The sequence below is a fragment of the Periplaneta americana genome, chromosome 16, assembly GCF_040183065.1.
Source record: "Periplaneta americana isolate PAMFEO1 chromosome 16, P.americana_PAMFEO1_priV1, whole genome shotgun sequence".
Lineage (NCBI taxonomy): Eukaryota > Metazoa > Arthropoda > Insecta > Blattodea > Blattidae > Periplaneta > Periplaneta americana.
In genome coordinates this window covers 121,145,212-121,162,355 of record NC_091132.1, presented here as the reverse complement: position 1 = coordinate 121,162,355, position 17,144 = coordinate 121,145,212, and the positions used below count along the sequence as shown (strand labels likewise).

General features: G+C 35.9%; 1 protein-coding gene and 1 non-coding gene across 2 annotated transcripts in view; one reads left to right on the top strand and one right to left on the bottom strand.

Annotated features, from left to right (window-relative positions):
* LOC138691179 (acetylcholine receptor subunit alpha-like) overlaps nucleotides 1-17,144 on the top strand; it is a 369,672-nt gene that overhangs the window by 290,767 nt on the left and 61,761 nt on the right. Inside the window, exon 4 of the mRNA XM_069812958.1 lies at nucleotides 13,545-13,654. Coding sequence (XP_069669059.1) covers nucleotides 13,545-13,654 — 110 coding nt within the window. The remainder of the gene's footprint in view (nucleotides 1-13,544; nucleotides 13,655-17,144) is intronic.
* Nucleotides 1,004-1,075, bottom strand: TRNAY-AUA (transfer RNA tyrosine (anticodon AUA)). The gene has a single exon. It is a non-coding gene; the product is annotated as a tRNA-Tyr (tRNA).

Here is a 17,144-nt window from a genome sequence, read left to right as displayed (position 1 = left end):
ATAAAAGCTCACTGAAGCAACTACAATAGTCACACAAAGCTTAGCTGTATGTTTCTGGAAACTGGACAACATATGCAATCCCTTAGCGGAAATTTGGATCTTGTAACACCATTGGTTAGTTCACAAAAGAGCAAAGAAAAAGTATCACGAAATAACCACTGCCACGAAATTACCAATGTTTACCCTAATGTCACAAGATGTCTGAGATTTGGAAAATCTCAGACCTACCTTGAGTGACATTTATTAGGACAATTTCGTGAATAAAATAATATATCCCTAAAATTCGTTCACAAAATGTTAATAATTGTATATTTATGAATTTATATTTATAACCTATTCAGATATTGTGAAGTCGAAATAGATTACTGCAATAAATAATTTCAATGTTATTCAATAATACCGATTGAGAAAAGCGAAATACAGGTTTAAAAATGTTAATTACATGTACTGCGCTTTTCTCTTGTTATTGTAGCAAAAATACGTTTTCATTATCTGCTGAAATCATAATTCAATTCAAACATTTCATAGTAAAATTACAAATAACCTGATTAATACATTAATTAAATGAACAATTGTTATGAATGAGTGTCATTTTCTTTAGATACAATGGACATGGAATTAAAATGTGAAAATGAAGATGTGGAAGTAAGATTTCGCACTTTATTAAATTTAGTACAATGGATTCAGGCTCATCGATTTACGTGGAAACAGTTGGCGACACTGACTAAACAAAAGAACGACTATGCAATAAATTGATAATGATAAAATCGAGCTGCAGAAATTATCGCGATGTATGACTGTGATTGGTTGGAATTTAGAATTTCATTACATTTCATTGGTCGAAAATGGAATGATGTCATATAAACGAAATAGTCATAATAATTACATGGTAACCACCATATTGCATTGCATATGTTAAACATAAACATTAATGTAATAATCTTAAGAATATATTTAACATATTATTACACGATGAAAGAGTAATGGAACGGAGAAAAATTCTCTCCGGCGCCGGGATTTGAACCCGGGTTTTCAGCTCTATGTGCTGATGCTTTATCCACTAAGCCACACCGGATACCCATCCCGGCGTCGGACAGAATCGTCTCAGTTTAAGTTCCAACTCTTTCATCGTACCATGACGCAGAATATCTGCATGGAAATATCATATGTACTTCGGTACATTAAAATAATATATATGATATATGTAAATCACTTCGTGATTTAAGACGGCGCTTATTCCGTCGGATCCTGACCAACTAGTCACTCATAACGAGTGCACCTCAGCACATGTGTGGACTTCAGTCCTACGTTCATAGACATCTATGACGTAGTGCAGAGGGCGGCCACTACAGGGAACCCAAGAGTTGGAACTTTAAACTGAGACAATTCTGTCCGACGCCGGGGTGGTTATCCGGTGTGGCTTAGTGGATAAAGCATTAGCACGTAGAGCTGAAAACCCGGGTTCAAATCCCGGCGCCGGAGAGAATTTTTCTCCGTTCCATTACTCTTTCATCGTATGATGACGCAGAATATCTGCATGAAAATATCATATATATTTCGGTACATTAAAATAATATATTATTACACAGTAACAACCATATTTGCATTTTTATATATTAAACATAAGAATATTGGACACGTTTCTTATTCCAGCTATGAAGCAAGTGTGAGAATATTATGGGAGAAACAAATCAATCTACTTACACACTCATCAATACATCCATCTGTCTATCCAATGACGATCTTGAAAGTAATATTTCATTAAATTCTAAAAGTGCAAGAAGAACACCAGACATAATGTGCTTAAACATGACTTCGTGACCGTCAGGAGCGTCTGTTGAAGTGGAATAAATGAATACCATTATTCCACTACATTAGATTTATATTTGACATAATTTCACACTAGAATTGTTCTAAAATGCAACAGAGCTAAGAGTAGGTTAGTTCACTGTTTGCAGTACCATTTTCCGGCCAATAATTTCAACTGAAGTCATTTCTCTCTCATCGATAAATATAATTTAATCTGTTCATATGAAAATGAAAATATGAGCGTCACAAAGATGTGTTATGCGTTTTTCAAAATATTTTATTAGTTTTACCATGCTATCGTTTATAGTTTAATTTCATAGTCTGTTATCCAAAATACACATATAATTTACTATTTAACCAAATAAGAGTCACACAAAAGGCATTACTTATGAAACAAAAAATAATATTTCATTTGATTTATAAATTTTACGATTTACGTATTAGTACTATACACCTGCGTAGCTCAAGCAGCAGAGGCGTTTGCCTGCTGATCCAAAGCTGTGCTCGGCGTAGTTTCGATTCCCGCTCCGGCTGATCAACTTGTTGGGTTTTTACGAGGTTTTCCAACTGTAAAGCGAATGTCATGTAATCATATGTCGAATCCTCAGTATCATCTCGTCAAATAACATCCATCACAAATTCCATGGCCCCTAAATAACCTAGTAGCTGATACAACGTCATTAAATAAATGACAAAAAGAGAGCTACAAGTATATATAACTTTCATTTTGCACAAAGGCTACATACAAAATAAATGTATGAATACTGTAATAATTTCTAACAGGCCCTACCATGGTTTTATATTTACGAAAATAGTAATTTAAAGGTGATTTGTTTAGTCAACAGCCCGAAGAGAGGTTTGAACCTCATAAGTGACAACAAGGCATCACTCATGAGGCAACTAAGCCACGAGATAATGGGGTATGGTGTCCTATTTCTTTCTCCCTCCATTGCATACACCGCTGACTAGTAACATATTACACTAATCAGACTTAAGATGAATACAAACAATAAAATTGTTCTTCTTCTGATAAATATCGTCAAGTGAGATGTGCTGCATGATAATAGATGTACAGCTGTCAAAAAAAGTGGCCGCACTCGTGAACAGCGAATATTTTTTAAGTCCACTTCGGATAACGGTGATGTAACATGATGCATTCGCTTATAGGAGCAGTTTCGGAACTAAGATGTTTAAGCAGGAGTTAGTCACATCTGCGTCTAGTAGAGGAGCGGTAGTGTGTTCGCTAAATGATTCGAAGGTTATGAGTTCGAGCCTTGTACAAGTTATCATTTTATTTTGTTATCGTTCTTTAGCGATATAAATAATATTCAAGTTATCATTTATATTCTGTTATCGTTCTTTAGCCTTATAAATAATATTTAAGTTATTTTATTTTCTTATCGTTCATTAGCGATATAAATAATATTCAAGTTATCATTTGTATTGTTATCGTTCTTTAGCGATATAAATAATATTCAAGTTATCATTTGTATTCTGCTGTCGTTCTTTAGCGATATAAATAATATTCACGTCATCATTTGTATTCTGTTATCGTTCTTTAGCGATATAAGTAATATAAATTTAATGTTAGATTTGGAACAATACAGTTGCATAATACTAGCGTTAGTTTTTTTCTTCTTATATTGTTACATTATACTATCTTGTAACACAATAAAATGAAAAGGAATAACGAGGGTTTGAACCTGAGACGTTGACATCTAAATTCCGACATTCTTTCGACTGAGCTACGGGGGCACAAGTAAAGAAGCATATGCGGAAAAATAGACCCAGTCCTCCTCCAAAGATATTTTTGAAGTTAGAAAACAGGAGATTATTTCTAGATTTTGCTCTCAATTAGGTCTTCTTATTGACAAACCGAAATCTGGTGGCCCTGGAACATCAAATGATGGCAGTATAGCACTCGTTTTTTTGAAAACCCACAAATTACAGCCAATATTACGGGCATTAGTGAGACCTCATTCACAGAGTTTCTGTAATTTTATGCACCATTTCATGTGGATATTCAATATACAGTATATTGAGGCGTTTGAGAAGTACACAGCCCATTTATAGCCTATGCACAATAGTTATATCCATGGTACTACATGCCATCCAGCGTGCATAAAATACTGATACATGGAGGAAAAATTGCAGAAACTGCGATACTTCCTATTGAGATGTTATCTGAAGATCCTCAAGAGGCAAGACACAAACATTTGCAAAAGTACAGGTTAGATCACGCTAGGAAGTGTTCTTGTGAGAGAAACTTGGATGTCCTACACATGTTATTAGTATCTTCTGATCCCATCATATCCCAGATCAATCAACATCCAAATCCAAGAAAATCAAAACTGTAATTTGAGGTAATTAAACTAATACAAGTACCAGCTGCGAGTGCCAACAACAGTGCTCAACTGCAACCCCAAGATGAGGACGACAGTAGCACTAGCGGATCCGACACTTCTGGAGATACAACAGACGCTTCAGATTTCTAAACATGAGTCATAAAATTTACTACATATATTACTTATCTCTTCATAGTAGTCTGTAATAGTAATATACGTTACAAGAGCGGTATGTTGACGTTTACATGGTCGAGGAAAAGATTGAGAAAGCGACACGTAGTTGAGCTTTTTTAATTTCCGAGAACATGAAAACAAACATACCACTCGTGTATCGTACATTATTTTGTGCGAAAATCGTTTATTACATACCTGAAAGACGAATTTATAATTAGTTGCAATGAAATCTCCATGTTGGTTTCTGTTTAATGACGGCAACTTCGGAAAACCAAAATATCTTTCTTCAACATTGTTGCTATAAAATGTTTTCTGTGTTTACTATACTCCAGCAGGCCGTGATATACGTCTGTCTTTTTTCCCCCCAGTCTAGAAATGCGAACTTAAAACAAACGGTAAGGTTATGTAATTATTTATTTTTCATTTTAATATTTTAACAATATTATTTATATAACATATTGCAGTAATAACATATTGCGGCATCTGGAATCTTGTTGATTTTTTCACGGCTTCCTTAATGTTACTTGTATCAGGAATGCAATAAGTTTCGTGGAGTAGTAGACTTTACTTAATTTTTGCAAATATTTAAAAACAATAATTAACATTGCAATTTAGGTGAAATTGAAATGGTAAGTTTCCAGTTTATAATTATTACTATGTTAAACGTCTCTAAAAATAATATGTTAAAAGCCTAAAGCAGTAAAATGAATGTCGCGCTTAAGCGGTAAGAAGAGGGAAATTTTTATGTGTGTTACGTTGGGAATACTGAATGTGGTATTTCACACTTACCGCGTATTGGTTCTGTGCGAAAAACAAGCAAATTAGCACGATCTCGCACAAAATAATTTCTGATTACTTTAATTTTTTATTTGCATTAGTTGTATGCAATTTCTATTACTGTATGATTCTTTTTTAATAAATAGGCATTCTACACTAAAATAATAATTTTCATACAAATATTTCACCAAATGTCATAATAATTTATCTTCATTTTGCTATTTTCAACGATTCGAAAGGAATTTATCAATATTAGATTTTGTTCCGGCTAGAATCGCAATCCGTCCCACTGTGCGATGGCGGGCTTATGTGAGGGCGGCAATGAACCTGCTGGTTTCTTAAAAGCCATTTGTAAGTAAGTATATAAACATAAATTTCAACTTCGCTATTGGGGATCGAAGCTGGGTGCACTGACTGTGTAGTTCTAAACACTATCGTAGAAGATTATTATTATTATTATTATTATTATTATTATTATTATTATTATTATTATTATTATTATTATTATTATTATTATTATTATTATTAGGTAATGCCCCTTCTCATCTCCAGAGCTTATTCTGAAACAATGAGATGATGAGAGACCAGTAAGGGAATAAGACTTGCTTGAGAAACAGTAATACTCGAAAGAAACATCTACAATCTCTTTTTCTCCCACAAAGCTCACAAGATTAGTCCGGATTCGAATCCTGTCCTTTATTAAGAGACTGTAATCCGACTGAGTTACACTGAGCCAATCTAGGTTCGATTTTCCGCATTACAGTGAGCTGTGTCTTCATTCTTTATGGGAACGAACATGTGATTGGATTTCTCTTGTGCTGGTTTAAGCGGTCTTGCACAATGCCTATCACATTGTCAAGTAATCCACCTTATTATGTACCGTGTAGGTTCAAAATCCTTCAACTGACGAAACCAATAATAAGTTCCTAAACGTAAGACGAAGTTTTCTTCATAGTGAAATGTAAATACCAAAAACTTCGTCACAATATTCTGGCGTCAGAATACAGTGGAACTCCACAAATAGACACAACAATGGTCCGTGTGCGAGACGAGGTACGAACGCTGTCTTTCTACGGAGTATTGCGGACATTGGTAAACATAAGGGCTGTTCAATGTTTTTTATGGCGTGCGGACCGAAACATAAATAATTAACGTATATAATTTTAAATAATATATTGTAGTATATGCAAAATATATAACAAAACAAATCCGTGATTAAGTATAATACATACATGATACATCTGAAACATAAAACAAATTTCTAGGGGAAGAACTCTCTAAATATATGCACATACGGGGCTTTCATTTTACAACTTCCCACTCTAAATAACTAGTTAATTAATTGTATTCAATTTAAACCAAAAAACACGTAAATTTAGATATCAAGGGGGAAGTCTTAAACAAGGCTTAATTGCATTTTAGATTTCCCCTCCCACCCCCACCCACTCCCACTTTGAAATTTCAAATGACATCCCTATTTTTTTATACTTGAATATGGTCCACACCTGTGGAGTAACGGTCAGCGCGTCTGGCCGCGAAACCAGGTGGCCCGGGTTCGAATCCCGGTTGGGGGCAAGTTATCTGGTTGAGGTTTTTCCGGGGTTTTCCCTCAACCCAATACGAGCAAATGCTGGGTAACTTTCGGTTCTGGACCCCGGACTCATTTCACCGGCATTATCACCTTTATATCATTCAGACGCTAAATAACCTAGATGTTGATACAGCGTCGTAAAATAACCCAAAAAAAAATATGAAAGAGCATTCAATTGTTTATACACCACATTAATTTGTTTTCTCATCTTTTCTTTTCTATCGTCGCCTAGCAACCTGCATTTTTGTTATTGTTGATTAGAGCCGAAGAGAATAAAGCTACAGAAACTTATTGAGCATTTCTTGAAATAGTTGTGTTTGTGTATTAAATTATTTTAAAGTGGTGTATACCCTTCAAGAGAGAACATAAATCATCCCTATTGATTAAATGTAGGAAATACACAAAATAAGCTGTGTTTTCATCCTACAATCAACTGATGATGATAATAACAAAGCTTCTTATAATCACTACAGAATGCCTCGTAATTAGATTAATTTTGTTTTATCCTATGCACTATTCTGATTGAAATGTCAAATTCTTGAGGTATGGCTCTGATTGATTCATCTTTTTCACGCCGTTCCAATAGTTGTAACTTTTGCTTCAACATAGGTACATATTTTTTGTTCTTGCTGCCAACGCACACTACTGCACTGGTTCAACAGGATGCGTTGACTTATCTTGTATCGTAAAGTATACGAGAGTGAGCGTCTATTTGTGGAGTTCCACTCTATTAAGAAAACTCAGATTACTCCTTTGCATGCTATAAAGGCGAATAGTGGACATGGAGGTAGAACTCCAAGTTTTCATCATCTCGGCACTAGAATGCGAGGTAGTGTGATCTGCACCACGTTCCGTCCGCCTTCTACCTCCGGGAAAGACCTGGTACTCAATTTGACAGAAATAGACCCTGTGGTCGTTCTGTAAGTTCTGACGACGAGAAAACAAGAATATTCGAGTCATCACCCAGGATTGAACCCAGAACCTTCCAGTCCGTAGTCATATTGCTCTACCAACGGAAATATCAGGTCGCTAAGTATGACGAAAATCTCTTCCTATTACAATCCAACATGTAATAAACGTGAAATTTTCAATTTTTACATAAACAGCAATTGAAGAGTCCACTGCAAGAATGATGGATGTCATTTGGAATACATTTTGCAGGAGAAGCAATTGAAAGTTTGAAATGCTTAGCGCTCAAAGCTTAACTGTGATTTTCCGATCATTACTGGACAATGACTATCAGTGTTAATGCCATATAACTCTCTATGTACATTCTATATGTCTTAAGCTATGAATTGACAGTCTTGATTCATTTTCGATAAGAAAGTGACATCCATCATTCTTGCAGTGGACTCTTCAATTGAAATACGAAACAAATGAGAAGGCATAGGTGACCCGAAGTTTCGCTAGGGTGTGAGTTTGAATTCCGATTGGGCTGATTACAGTCCATGAGGATTTACTTGTCTAGTCCCTTTTAGAAAGAGAGAGAATGCTCACCATCTCTCTCTACCCTCATTTATGATGGTCGACACTCCTTCAAACGACCACGAGTTACCAGTGGCGGCATTCTCTTCCTCTTCAAATTCTGACTCCACTCCGCCAGAAAGTTCGTCCATGTCTGTGTCGTCCAAATTGATTACGAACGAATAATAAATTTCCATCTACAAGTCCATCCTTCGCCCAATAAAATTTTTCAACTTTTTCTACAGGCCTTCCTCTAATTTTCTTCCGTCACTTTTGCAAGTGCGCTCATTTTTAACCTGTGACACACGTTTTTTAAGAATCCTATTCGGGGGTTTCTTTCCTGGAGATCGCAGCACGCTTCCAATTCCGCTTCCGCTTTCTTTTGTTTTTTTTTTTTTTTGTTTGTTTTTGTTTTTTCTATTTTAATCCTGTTAACACCACGAGATGATATATCTGTCGCTGCAGCAGTTCTTTCGATAAAACTCGGCACAGATATTGTTTGTTTTCCGCATTTCAGTGCCTCATATTCTCCAGTAAAGAATTTATCTGCATTAATAACCATGTTCATACCGTCCGACTTCAAGGCTTTCCCGCGTTTTCCCGTATTGCCTACCATTATTATTAAATACAAGAGCACAACACTCTTTACAATATTTAAGGTAACAGTGAAACCATGCATCTCCGAAAACATTTTAATTTGTGAATTATATTATATTAAATTGGTACAACAAGATACAAACTCGTCCACACCTGTGGAGTAACGGTCAGCGCGTCTGGCCGCGAAATCAGGTGACCGAGTTCGAATCCCGGTCGGGAAAGTTACCTGGGTTGAGGTTTTTTCCGAGGTTTTCCCTCAACCCAAAACGAGCAAATGCTAGGTAACTTTCGGTGGTGGACCCCGAACTAATTTCACCGGTATTATCACCTTCATTTCATTCAGACGCTAAATAACCTGAGCTGTTGATACAGCGTCGTAAAATAACCCAATAAAAAAGACACAAACTCACTTCACTATTCACAAAATACTACTAACTAATGAACTCAACCCCGAGACGCCACTGAGAGATCCACTAATTGGGTTTGCAAAAGTGTGAAGGGAGAAGAGAGGAGAAAGGGAATTCCAAGAATTGTACAAAAGGAAACCTCTTGCCCGTCACATCTGGTGGCAATCGGTAGACAAGGACCTCAGACAAGGACAGTAGAAATCACGCCAACTTAATCCTCATGCACTGTAGGTGGTTAGCTTTTCAAGGTTTTTCTTTTTCCAACTCCATGGCGAACGTCCAATAATCTTCCTACTAATCGCGTCAAATATCTCCATATCACCAATTTCACTGACGATAGATAACCTCCTAGTTTATATAACGTCATTAAATAAGCAATTTTATTAGAAAAGAAGACATAAAATTTATTTCGTAATAATAGAAACACTTGTCCATTGTCTTGTGATTGTCCTGTGATGTCTTAGCGGTGTCCTGCGTCATACCAATCCCATGACCAAGTAGGCTCGCATTTCTGAGACGTCTAGTGTGCGATCCAATGCAGCTCCCTCCTCTACCCGCAGCAGTGTGTAGGTCAGATAAAAGATGAGGTGAAGAAAAGTAAGGAAATAACAGAAACGCAAGGCGCCTGGAAGAAAAAAGTGAACTACAAAGATTACAGTGTCATCTCTCGTATTTCACACAAAACTTCGCCAGTCAACGAAGTACACAAATCAACATTGGACACATTCAAGGGAAGAGACATGTTTGAATAAGTTATAGAAGTCTACGAGGATTATGAAATGGAACCCAAGAGACAAAAAAACAAAAGAGACTTACAAGACTATAAATAACGGAGTGCTGAACTCCACTGAACACGAGTTTGCTCTTTCAGAGGTGTACTAGATATATATTTTTAAATTTACTTAGATATAACTATTATGTATCTTTATTAATCTGATCTAGCAATAAATAAAATATAATAATATTAAAACAGCGTGACAGACCGTGAAAAACAAAGGAAGAAGGAAACACAATTTGTAAGACATTTATAAATCACGAAAAGAAAAGAAAATATACAGAAGATAAACACGTTTATAGGGAGATCATGGTATCATCACAGTCTACTATATACAGTCGCGAAGCTCAATATGTAGTAAAAATGCAAACATGGATAGTTGCCCACCACTAGGATCGCTACTATCGCCTCATCATCGCAGATCTCTCTCCTAGCAGCCGACAAAATATGTTACACTTTCGTTGTGTTCTTTTGGAAAAATTAACACCTTCCTTCCATTATTGAAATATTAAATGCATAAAGTTAATTTATTATTTTAATGAAGTATATTAAATTCCACCATAAACTCGAAGATACCTGCAAGAAATAGGTTAATATTATTTTTGTTTGTGCAAAACGAACTGAAATTTACTATAATCGCTTCACTCATTCAAGATTATAGCGATAATTAATTATGAAACCAATAAATATTAATTTGCATTTCCCTTTACAACAATAATAATGGAAATATGAATTAATGGATTAACTTACGTGTACCGGTACTTGTAGTGTAGGCTTACGTAGTTAAAGTGGGATGAGGTTAAGCAATAATAATCACACCAGAATTGGAAATAAAACGTGATTAATAAATTTTATTGTAACAGACTTTTTCTACGTCTCTAGTAAAGTAACAAATAAAAATAACAACAAAATTAACAGCTATAATTAAAAACACATCCTTTGAAAAAAAAAAAAAAGTAGGCCTAAGCAATAATAATCTCACCAGAATTGAAAATAAAACGTGATCAATAAATTTCATTAAAGCAAACTTAATTTTTCTACGTCTCTAGTAGAATATTATTATTCCAATTATTGTATTTTAGCCATTAACATTTTCATTACAACCAATAACGAACATTTCACAAGCATCAATGTGAAATACGCAACGAGCTAGCACTCGATTCAAATACGATTCAGTCCAAAGTCGACCGTGGACAGTCTATTGTTTAGATGCTAACCGCTTGGAGCGCTTTATCACGAGATTTGCAAAAAATCACCTCAAGCTTCGCGACTGTATATAGTAGACTGTGGTATCATATTAAACAATTGCTGACAAATATGATCATTATCGTCTCCTTAATGGATTGGGACTTAGACCAATCCCGCCATCTCTCTTGTGAAGATATTTTAATGAGCACCTATGTCCGCAAACACAGAACTTCTCACTAGAGTTGTGCAAAACCGTTTACGAAAGGTAGACGAGACATATTGCTTTGAACGCCTGGCGCTATAGAGAGTATGCGAAGCTCTTTAGTCTCGCGGAGTAGTCCAATGTTCGGTTTAACGAATGTCCGAGTCTCACTCGAGTGAACGGCTCTGGACAGTGTTGCCAGATTTTTACGAAAGAAAATCCCTCAGATGGGTTGAAAAATCCCTCAAATTTAGAAAAATCCCTCTTGGGGGTGGTATGGCTAAACTCCAAAATACAAATTTTAAAATCGAATTAAAATAATAAATTAGAACAAGACAATGGGCGTGGAGCTGTGTCTTTCTAATTCACTCTTACCAGCCGATAGTTCCTTTTTGCAACACAAATATTTTACCTTATAGGGATCATTAGATTTAGCCAACCAACCTTCAAAGTGAGGTTCCTCCAACCATGATTCTACGAATGATTGTTTCTGCCAAGAGTTCTCACTTTTAGATAACTCTTTCCTGATTTTTTTTCGGCGTGGACGGTCCTTCTTGAGGATCACTCATTGTACCAATAAAAGAAACATACATTTATACCAATAAAATAAACACACGCTTAAAAATATCAGTAATTTAAAACTAAGAAAATAAACGCACACTTAAAAAATATCAACTTAAAACTATGGTCATTATGTACAATGTGTACATTTTCCCGGCTATTAACACAAGAACTGAAAACTGAAACTACAGCATATTCCTAACGTACTCAGGTTCGCAACAATCTACTCTCTACTGTATCGATTTGAATATAAAGCGGGAAAACGTAAACTACAATGGAAAATGGCAGCCAACAAGGAGTAAAATTAAAAAAGAAGAACATAAATCTCATTAGTCGTTTCTATCTTAATCATTCAACTCTTAGAATTAAAATTATATGTTATAACAACCCATTGTTGACAAACCATATATTAAGCATTTAATAGAGTTTTCAGTGTTAAATCACTTTTATATGATTTTAATAAAAATTAAGAAACTCATTTCATATCTGAAAAATAAAAATATTTTTAAAAAGGAAAAAATTGGAAAGGTGTGAAAACCCTACACTTTGTGTCATTCTGTCAAAAAATCCCCCAATCCGTTTACGACCAAAAAATCCCTACGCCGAGGGATAAATCCCTCAACCTGGCAACACTGGCTCTCAATCTTAAACATAATGAGCCATCCAGGAGTTCCAAGAATCGTTGCAAGGACGCGATTATCATCATCCAATGAGGAACATATTATAATGTATGACACTATGGATTGGAGTGATTAAATCCATGCGCACTTCTAGAAACGACTGCGCTTACTCCGTTCTACATCGAAATGAACGTTCCCAATAGTGCTGCGCATGATTAGGTTTTCTCTGGAGCAGTTGTTTGCGCGCTTTCAATCAGAAACCTCCGATTACCTCCGACTGATGTCGCACAGGTTGTATATGTGCTGTGGCGCAGATATACACTTTCCGCTGAGCATTCCTTTACTCGGATCATGTAGTTGTTCGAATTCGAGTATTTTTAATAAGTGTGCAATTTTTTGGTTAAGCTCTCATTTTTTACTCTCTTTCTTTTTCTTTTTTGCTTGAAGTACTATCTTAGCCGACAGATATTTTCTACATTTTAAATTCATAGCATTTATGGAAGAGCGGTGTTATTTTTATGTTACTGATCAAATTAATGTTTTTAAATTCAATTGTTGCGAAATCTACAGCAAAGTAAAATTTTTCAATACATAATGTAAACAATTATTAGTTGTCCTAGAAACATGCGTTTATTCACAAGTAGTTATGGCGGCTAATATCTTTCCTGTCGTAAATGTTAACACAACACTTTCAAATGAGCTTTACTAGAGATTTCATTTACAACCTCGCACTCCTTTGCTACTTTGTGCTGTATTTTACATAATTTTTACTTTAAACCTCATTATAGTCATTACCCAATTTTGACTTACACCACTTTTGCTCTGAACGGCTCAAATCTCCATTTTTCTGCTTATAATAATATCCGTGACTGTTGAATTTATAATTGGATACGCTTGAGTCATAAACATAGAGATGATCTGAAGTTAAATAACATAATTATAGTAATTCTGAAGTATATAATTTATGTTTAATAGAAATGCATTTTACTTTTTCTATTTTTATTTATTATTTTTTTTTATAATTTGTGTTTCAGTCATGGTATGACTACAAACTACAATGGGACCCAAAGGAATATGGAGGAGTAGAAATGTTACATGTGCCATCGGACCACATATGGAGACCTGACATCGTGCTCTATAATAAGTAAGTTATTTCTAATTACCCACAATTTAACTTCTTCTATTTAGCCTATAGTCTGTTCCGAAATAAGAACATTGTCAATTGGGCACTATCCAGTCAATATGCCGATCGAAATTTTTAAGGCGGTTGGGCTGTTTTAAACATTTTGGACACTTCAATTCATATGTACTCAAATAGGAAATATACAAATTTTCTGAATTACTCCTTGTTTCCTTATATCACCTCTGCTTGTTCAACGCTCACTGGTTCAAATCTATTCGAGGACGAAACATTTTGAGGGAGATGAAAATCTTTGGCGTACTCTCCTTCGAAAGGGAAGGAAACTGGGAGTTCTGCGTAGTAGATGTGAGGTATAAAGAAACTGTTGTTGTTTAGTCAACTGTCCGAAGACAGATCTGAATCTCACAAGTGACACCAAGAAGGGATCACTCATGAGGCAGTCCTGCATTAAAAGACTATACGCAAAATTATCGATATTTTTTTCGCAAAGACTTAATATTGCGACTGCAGTGATCTCTGATTCTAGAATTAGTAAAATGTAAAAACCTATTTTCGCATCATTCCAAAGATCCTGAAGGCTTGTACCAGCGGCGGATTTTCAGGGGAGGCAAAGGAGGCCGTGCCTCCCCTAATGTTTTACCAGAACACAATATGGCAGTAATAATTCCAGCTGAATTAAGATCACAGACAAGTTACAGCAAATGACGGACATTTTTCCTTTTATATCAATTTTACTATTCACTACGATTAAGATGTACGTTACGTAAAGTCGACCACATTCAGTTGGTGATGCCAGCTCGCTATACTGTAGATAGTGCAAATAATTCGTACTGAAAAATAACAGATAGCGCTGTAACCTGTATAGTCTACAGTGACTATATACATACAGTCATCTAGCAGCCTGCAGTGTCTATGCGAGAGCGGGAGAGAGGAGTCGGCTACATGACGCTACTCCCCGGTAACCATGACAACAGCAGTACAACCAATAAGATAGCTGGTTAGAGGAGTCTTTAAACCAAAGACGTTATACAGTATACGGTTTAAACTTGACTAGAACGCGCGAAGGGAGCCGAATTTGGAGCCGTCGTACACACCACCATGGATAAATATATCATCATCCATGCCCACCACTGACAACTGTACTGCTATACTGCTTATAGTCACAGCTGGTTTCGGCTGTATTGGCAAACTCTCTCTCTTTCTCCTTGATTTTAGAAAATTGAGTCACGTGTTGTTAGTTTTCTCTCCCTGCGTAAAAGTTTTCATTTATGTTGTTAGATTTTTCTCTTGTTTGCGTGTGTTCCTGTTATTTTATTCTTTTCTGTTACGAGATGTATTTATTTATACAGCATTTTAAATATATCGAGAGTTTAGAAGTAAATGCAGATTTGTCTCTAGCTTCTTCTAGTAGCAGTTGTTCAATATGTTGTGACTAATTGATTGGTTTGCGAAGAAGGAGGATCGTCGAGTTAATTTTCTGTAAAATTAGACTATGTAATAGTAATAAGCAAGCCCCGGATTCTTAGATTCGAATCAATTTTTTTACTATCTCGTTACTCTCGAAATACTGCTTTTCTTGTTCGTTTTATGTAGCAAAGAGTAACATTCTTAAATTCAATATGTCCTAAAAATACTAATTCGTAGGTTAGGACTTAAAGAGTCCTAAAGAGAGGCAATCTTTACCAAGCCGTTGTAATATATCAACAGTATGTTGTTTATTTTTATTTTTTCCCCGTAAAATCATATAAATTCCTAAACATAAGATTTAAAATCCTAAAACATAAATTGGAAAACCTAATTTTAGTTTCTTGAAACCTATCAATTCTGCGCTTGGTAATGAAATATTACGTCACAGGCCTTATATTCTCATCAATCACGTCTTGGCCACCTCAACTTTCAAACCCACTGTCCGCTACTGCCAACAGCACAATAAAATTCGTTCCTGATTTGATAATAACCAACTAGGTTCATGGATCAAAATCCTATCATCAAATTTAATGCGACCAATGATTTGACAAATGTCAGAGATCACGAACATTTAAATGAACTCTTTGACTGTTGTTAATAACTTCGGTCAATTTTCCGTGGCTATGGTTGCTGAATCCGACAGAATCAGTTATTTTTAAACTGTTTATGCAAAATAAGAATAATCTATAGCGAACTCTAGGGCAGAATTGCATCCATAAAAACATTTTTATGTCTTCAATGTGCCGCCACAGTGGTCTAGTGGCTAGACTTATAATCCTGTGGACCCAAGTTCGATCTCTGGTGTACCCCCAATTTACAACTTATATTGGGCAAGACCGTAGTTCAGGTAACACAGTGGTTTTCTCCGGGAGCTTCAGTTCACCTCTGGCATCCCTTCAAAACTCCATAATCATCACCATATCTCATTTCGGATGTAGCGTAGAGCAGCCTCCAAAGTCGCGCCCTGGGCACCGACTCTGTCGTAAATTTGTCTACATAACTAGCTTCATATGGGCTAATGACGAAAAGTCACGTACTCGCCATTAGACAGAAAAAAGTCTTCAAAGTTCGTATCTCTTAAATTCGTTAAATTGACAGTCAATTTAGGGACGGAATTTCTGCTGTACACTCTACAATATATTGAACTGTTGGTTTTAAAATCAATAGCGAAGTATTATAACCTCAGTGTTGCCATATGTTGAAACATGAATTCTCGTATGAGGTAGGCAAAATTCTTGTATTTTGGCTGAATTTCTCGTATGTTTACATAAAAACGCTGTTCATTATAAAAAAAATCCTAGTTGAAATTAGCACACTTAATATAAAAGTACTGTGACAAATTAAAATAAATAATTGTACCTTTTAATGGCTAGGTAATAGTCCAGATCGCATTATATAGGGTGTTTCCGAGGTGGTGTTACAAACTTCCAGGGATGATGGCGAAGGACACATGTATCAATTTGAGATAAGGAACCCTGGTCCGGAAAAGACTGAGTCGAAAGTTATAAGCAAAAGTAGTTGTATGGAAATGGAATTGTAATTTGGCACCACGTGCCCTTCTTCCCTTAACTTTTGGAACAGCCGTGGAAAAATGGTATGGGCCGGATGTCTCCTACGTGGGTACTTGTTCCAATACAATCTGTGACCTTGTCTACTGTTCCCATTGGCTCATCCGTATTCGAAAGTCAGGTCTGCATATTCCGCTCTCGTGTACTCCTCCATTTCACTAGGATTGATCGACTGGACACTGCAACTTGTACACATACACTGCTGTCTACAGACGTGCATATCAGGACCGACCATGTCCGTTACACATTACGCTATCTGCATTGCTTTAGTGTAGTTTCCTGTCCCCACCACTCAGACAGCGCACTGAATGGAATACTGGAAGTAGACTACGTAAACAACGTCAGATGAATACAGTATGTGTAAGATGTACAGATAAATATACATAAATAAGGAATAAAATATTTCATTTCCACAGAAATATGTTTGCTTCTAACTTCCGACTCGATCATTTCCGGAC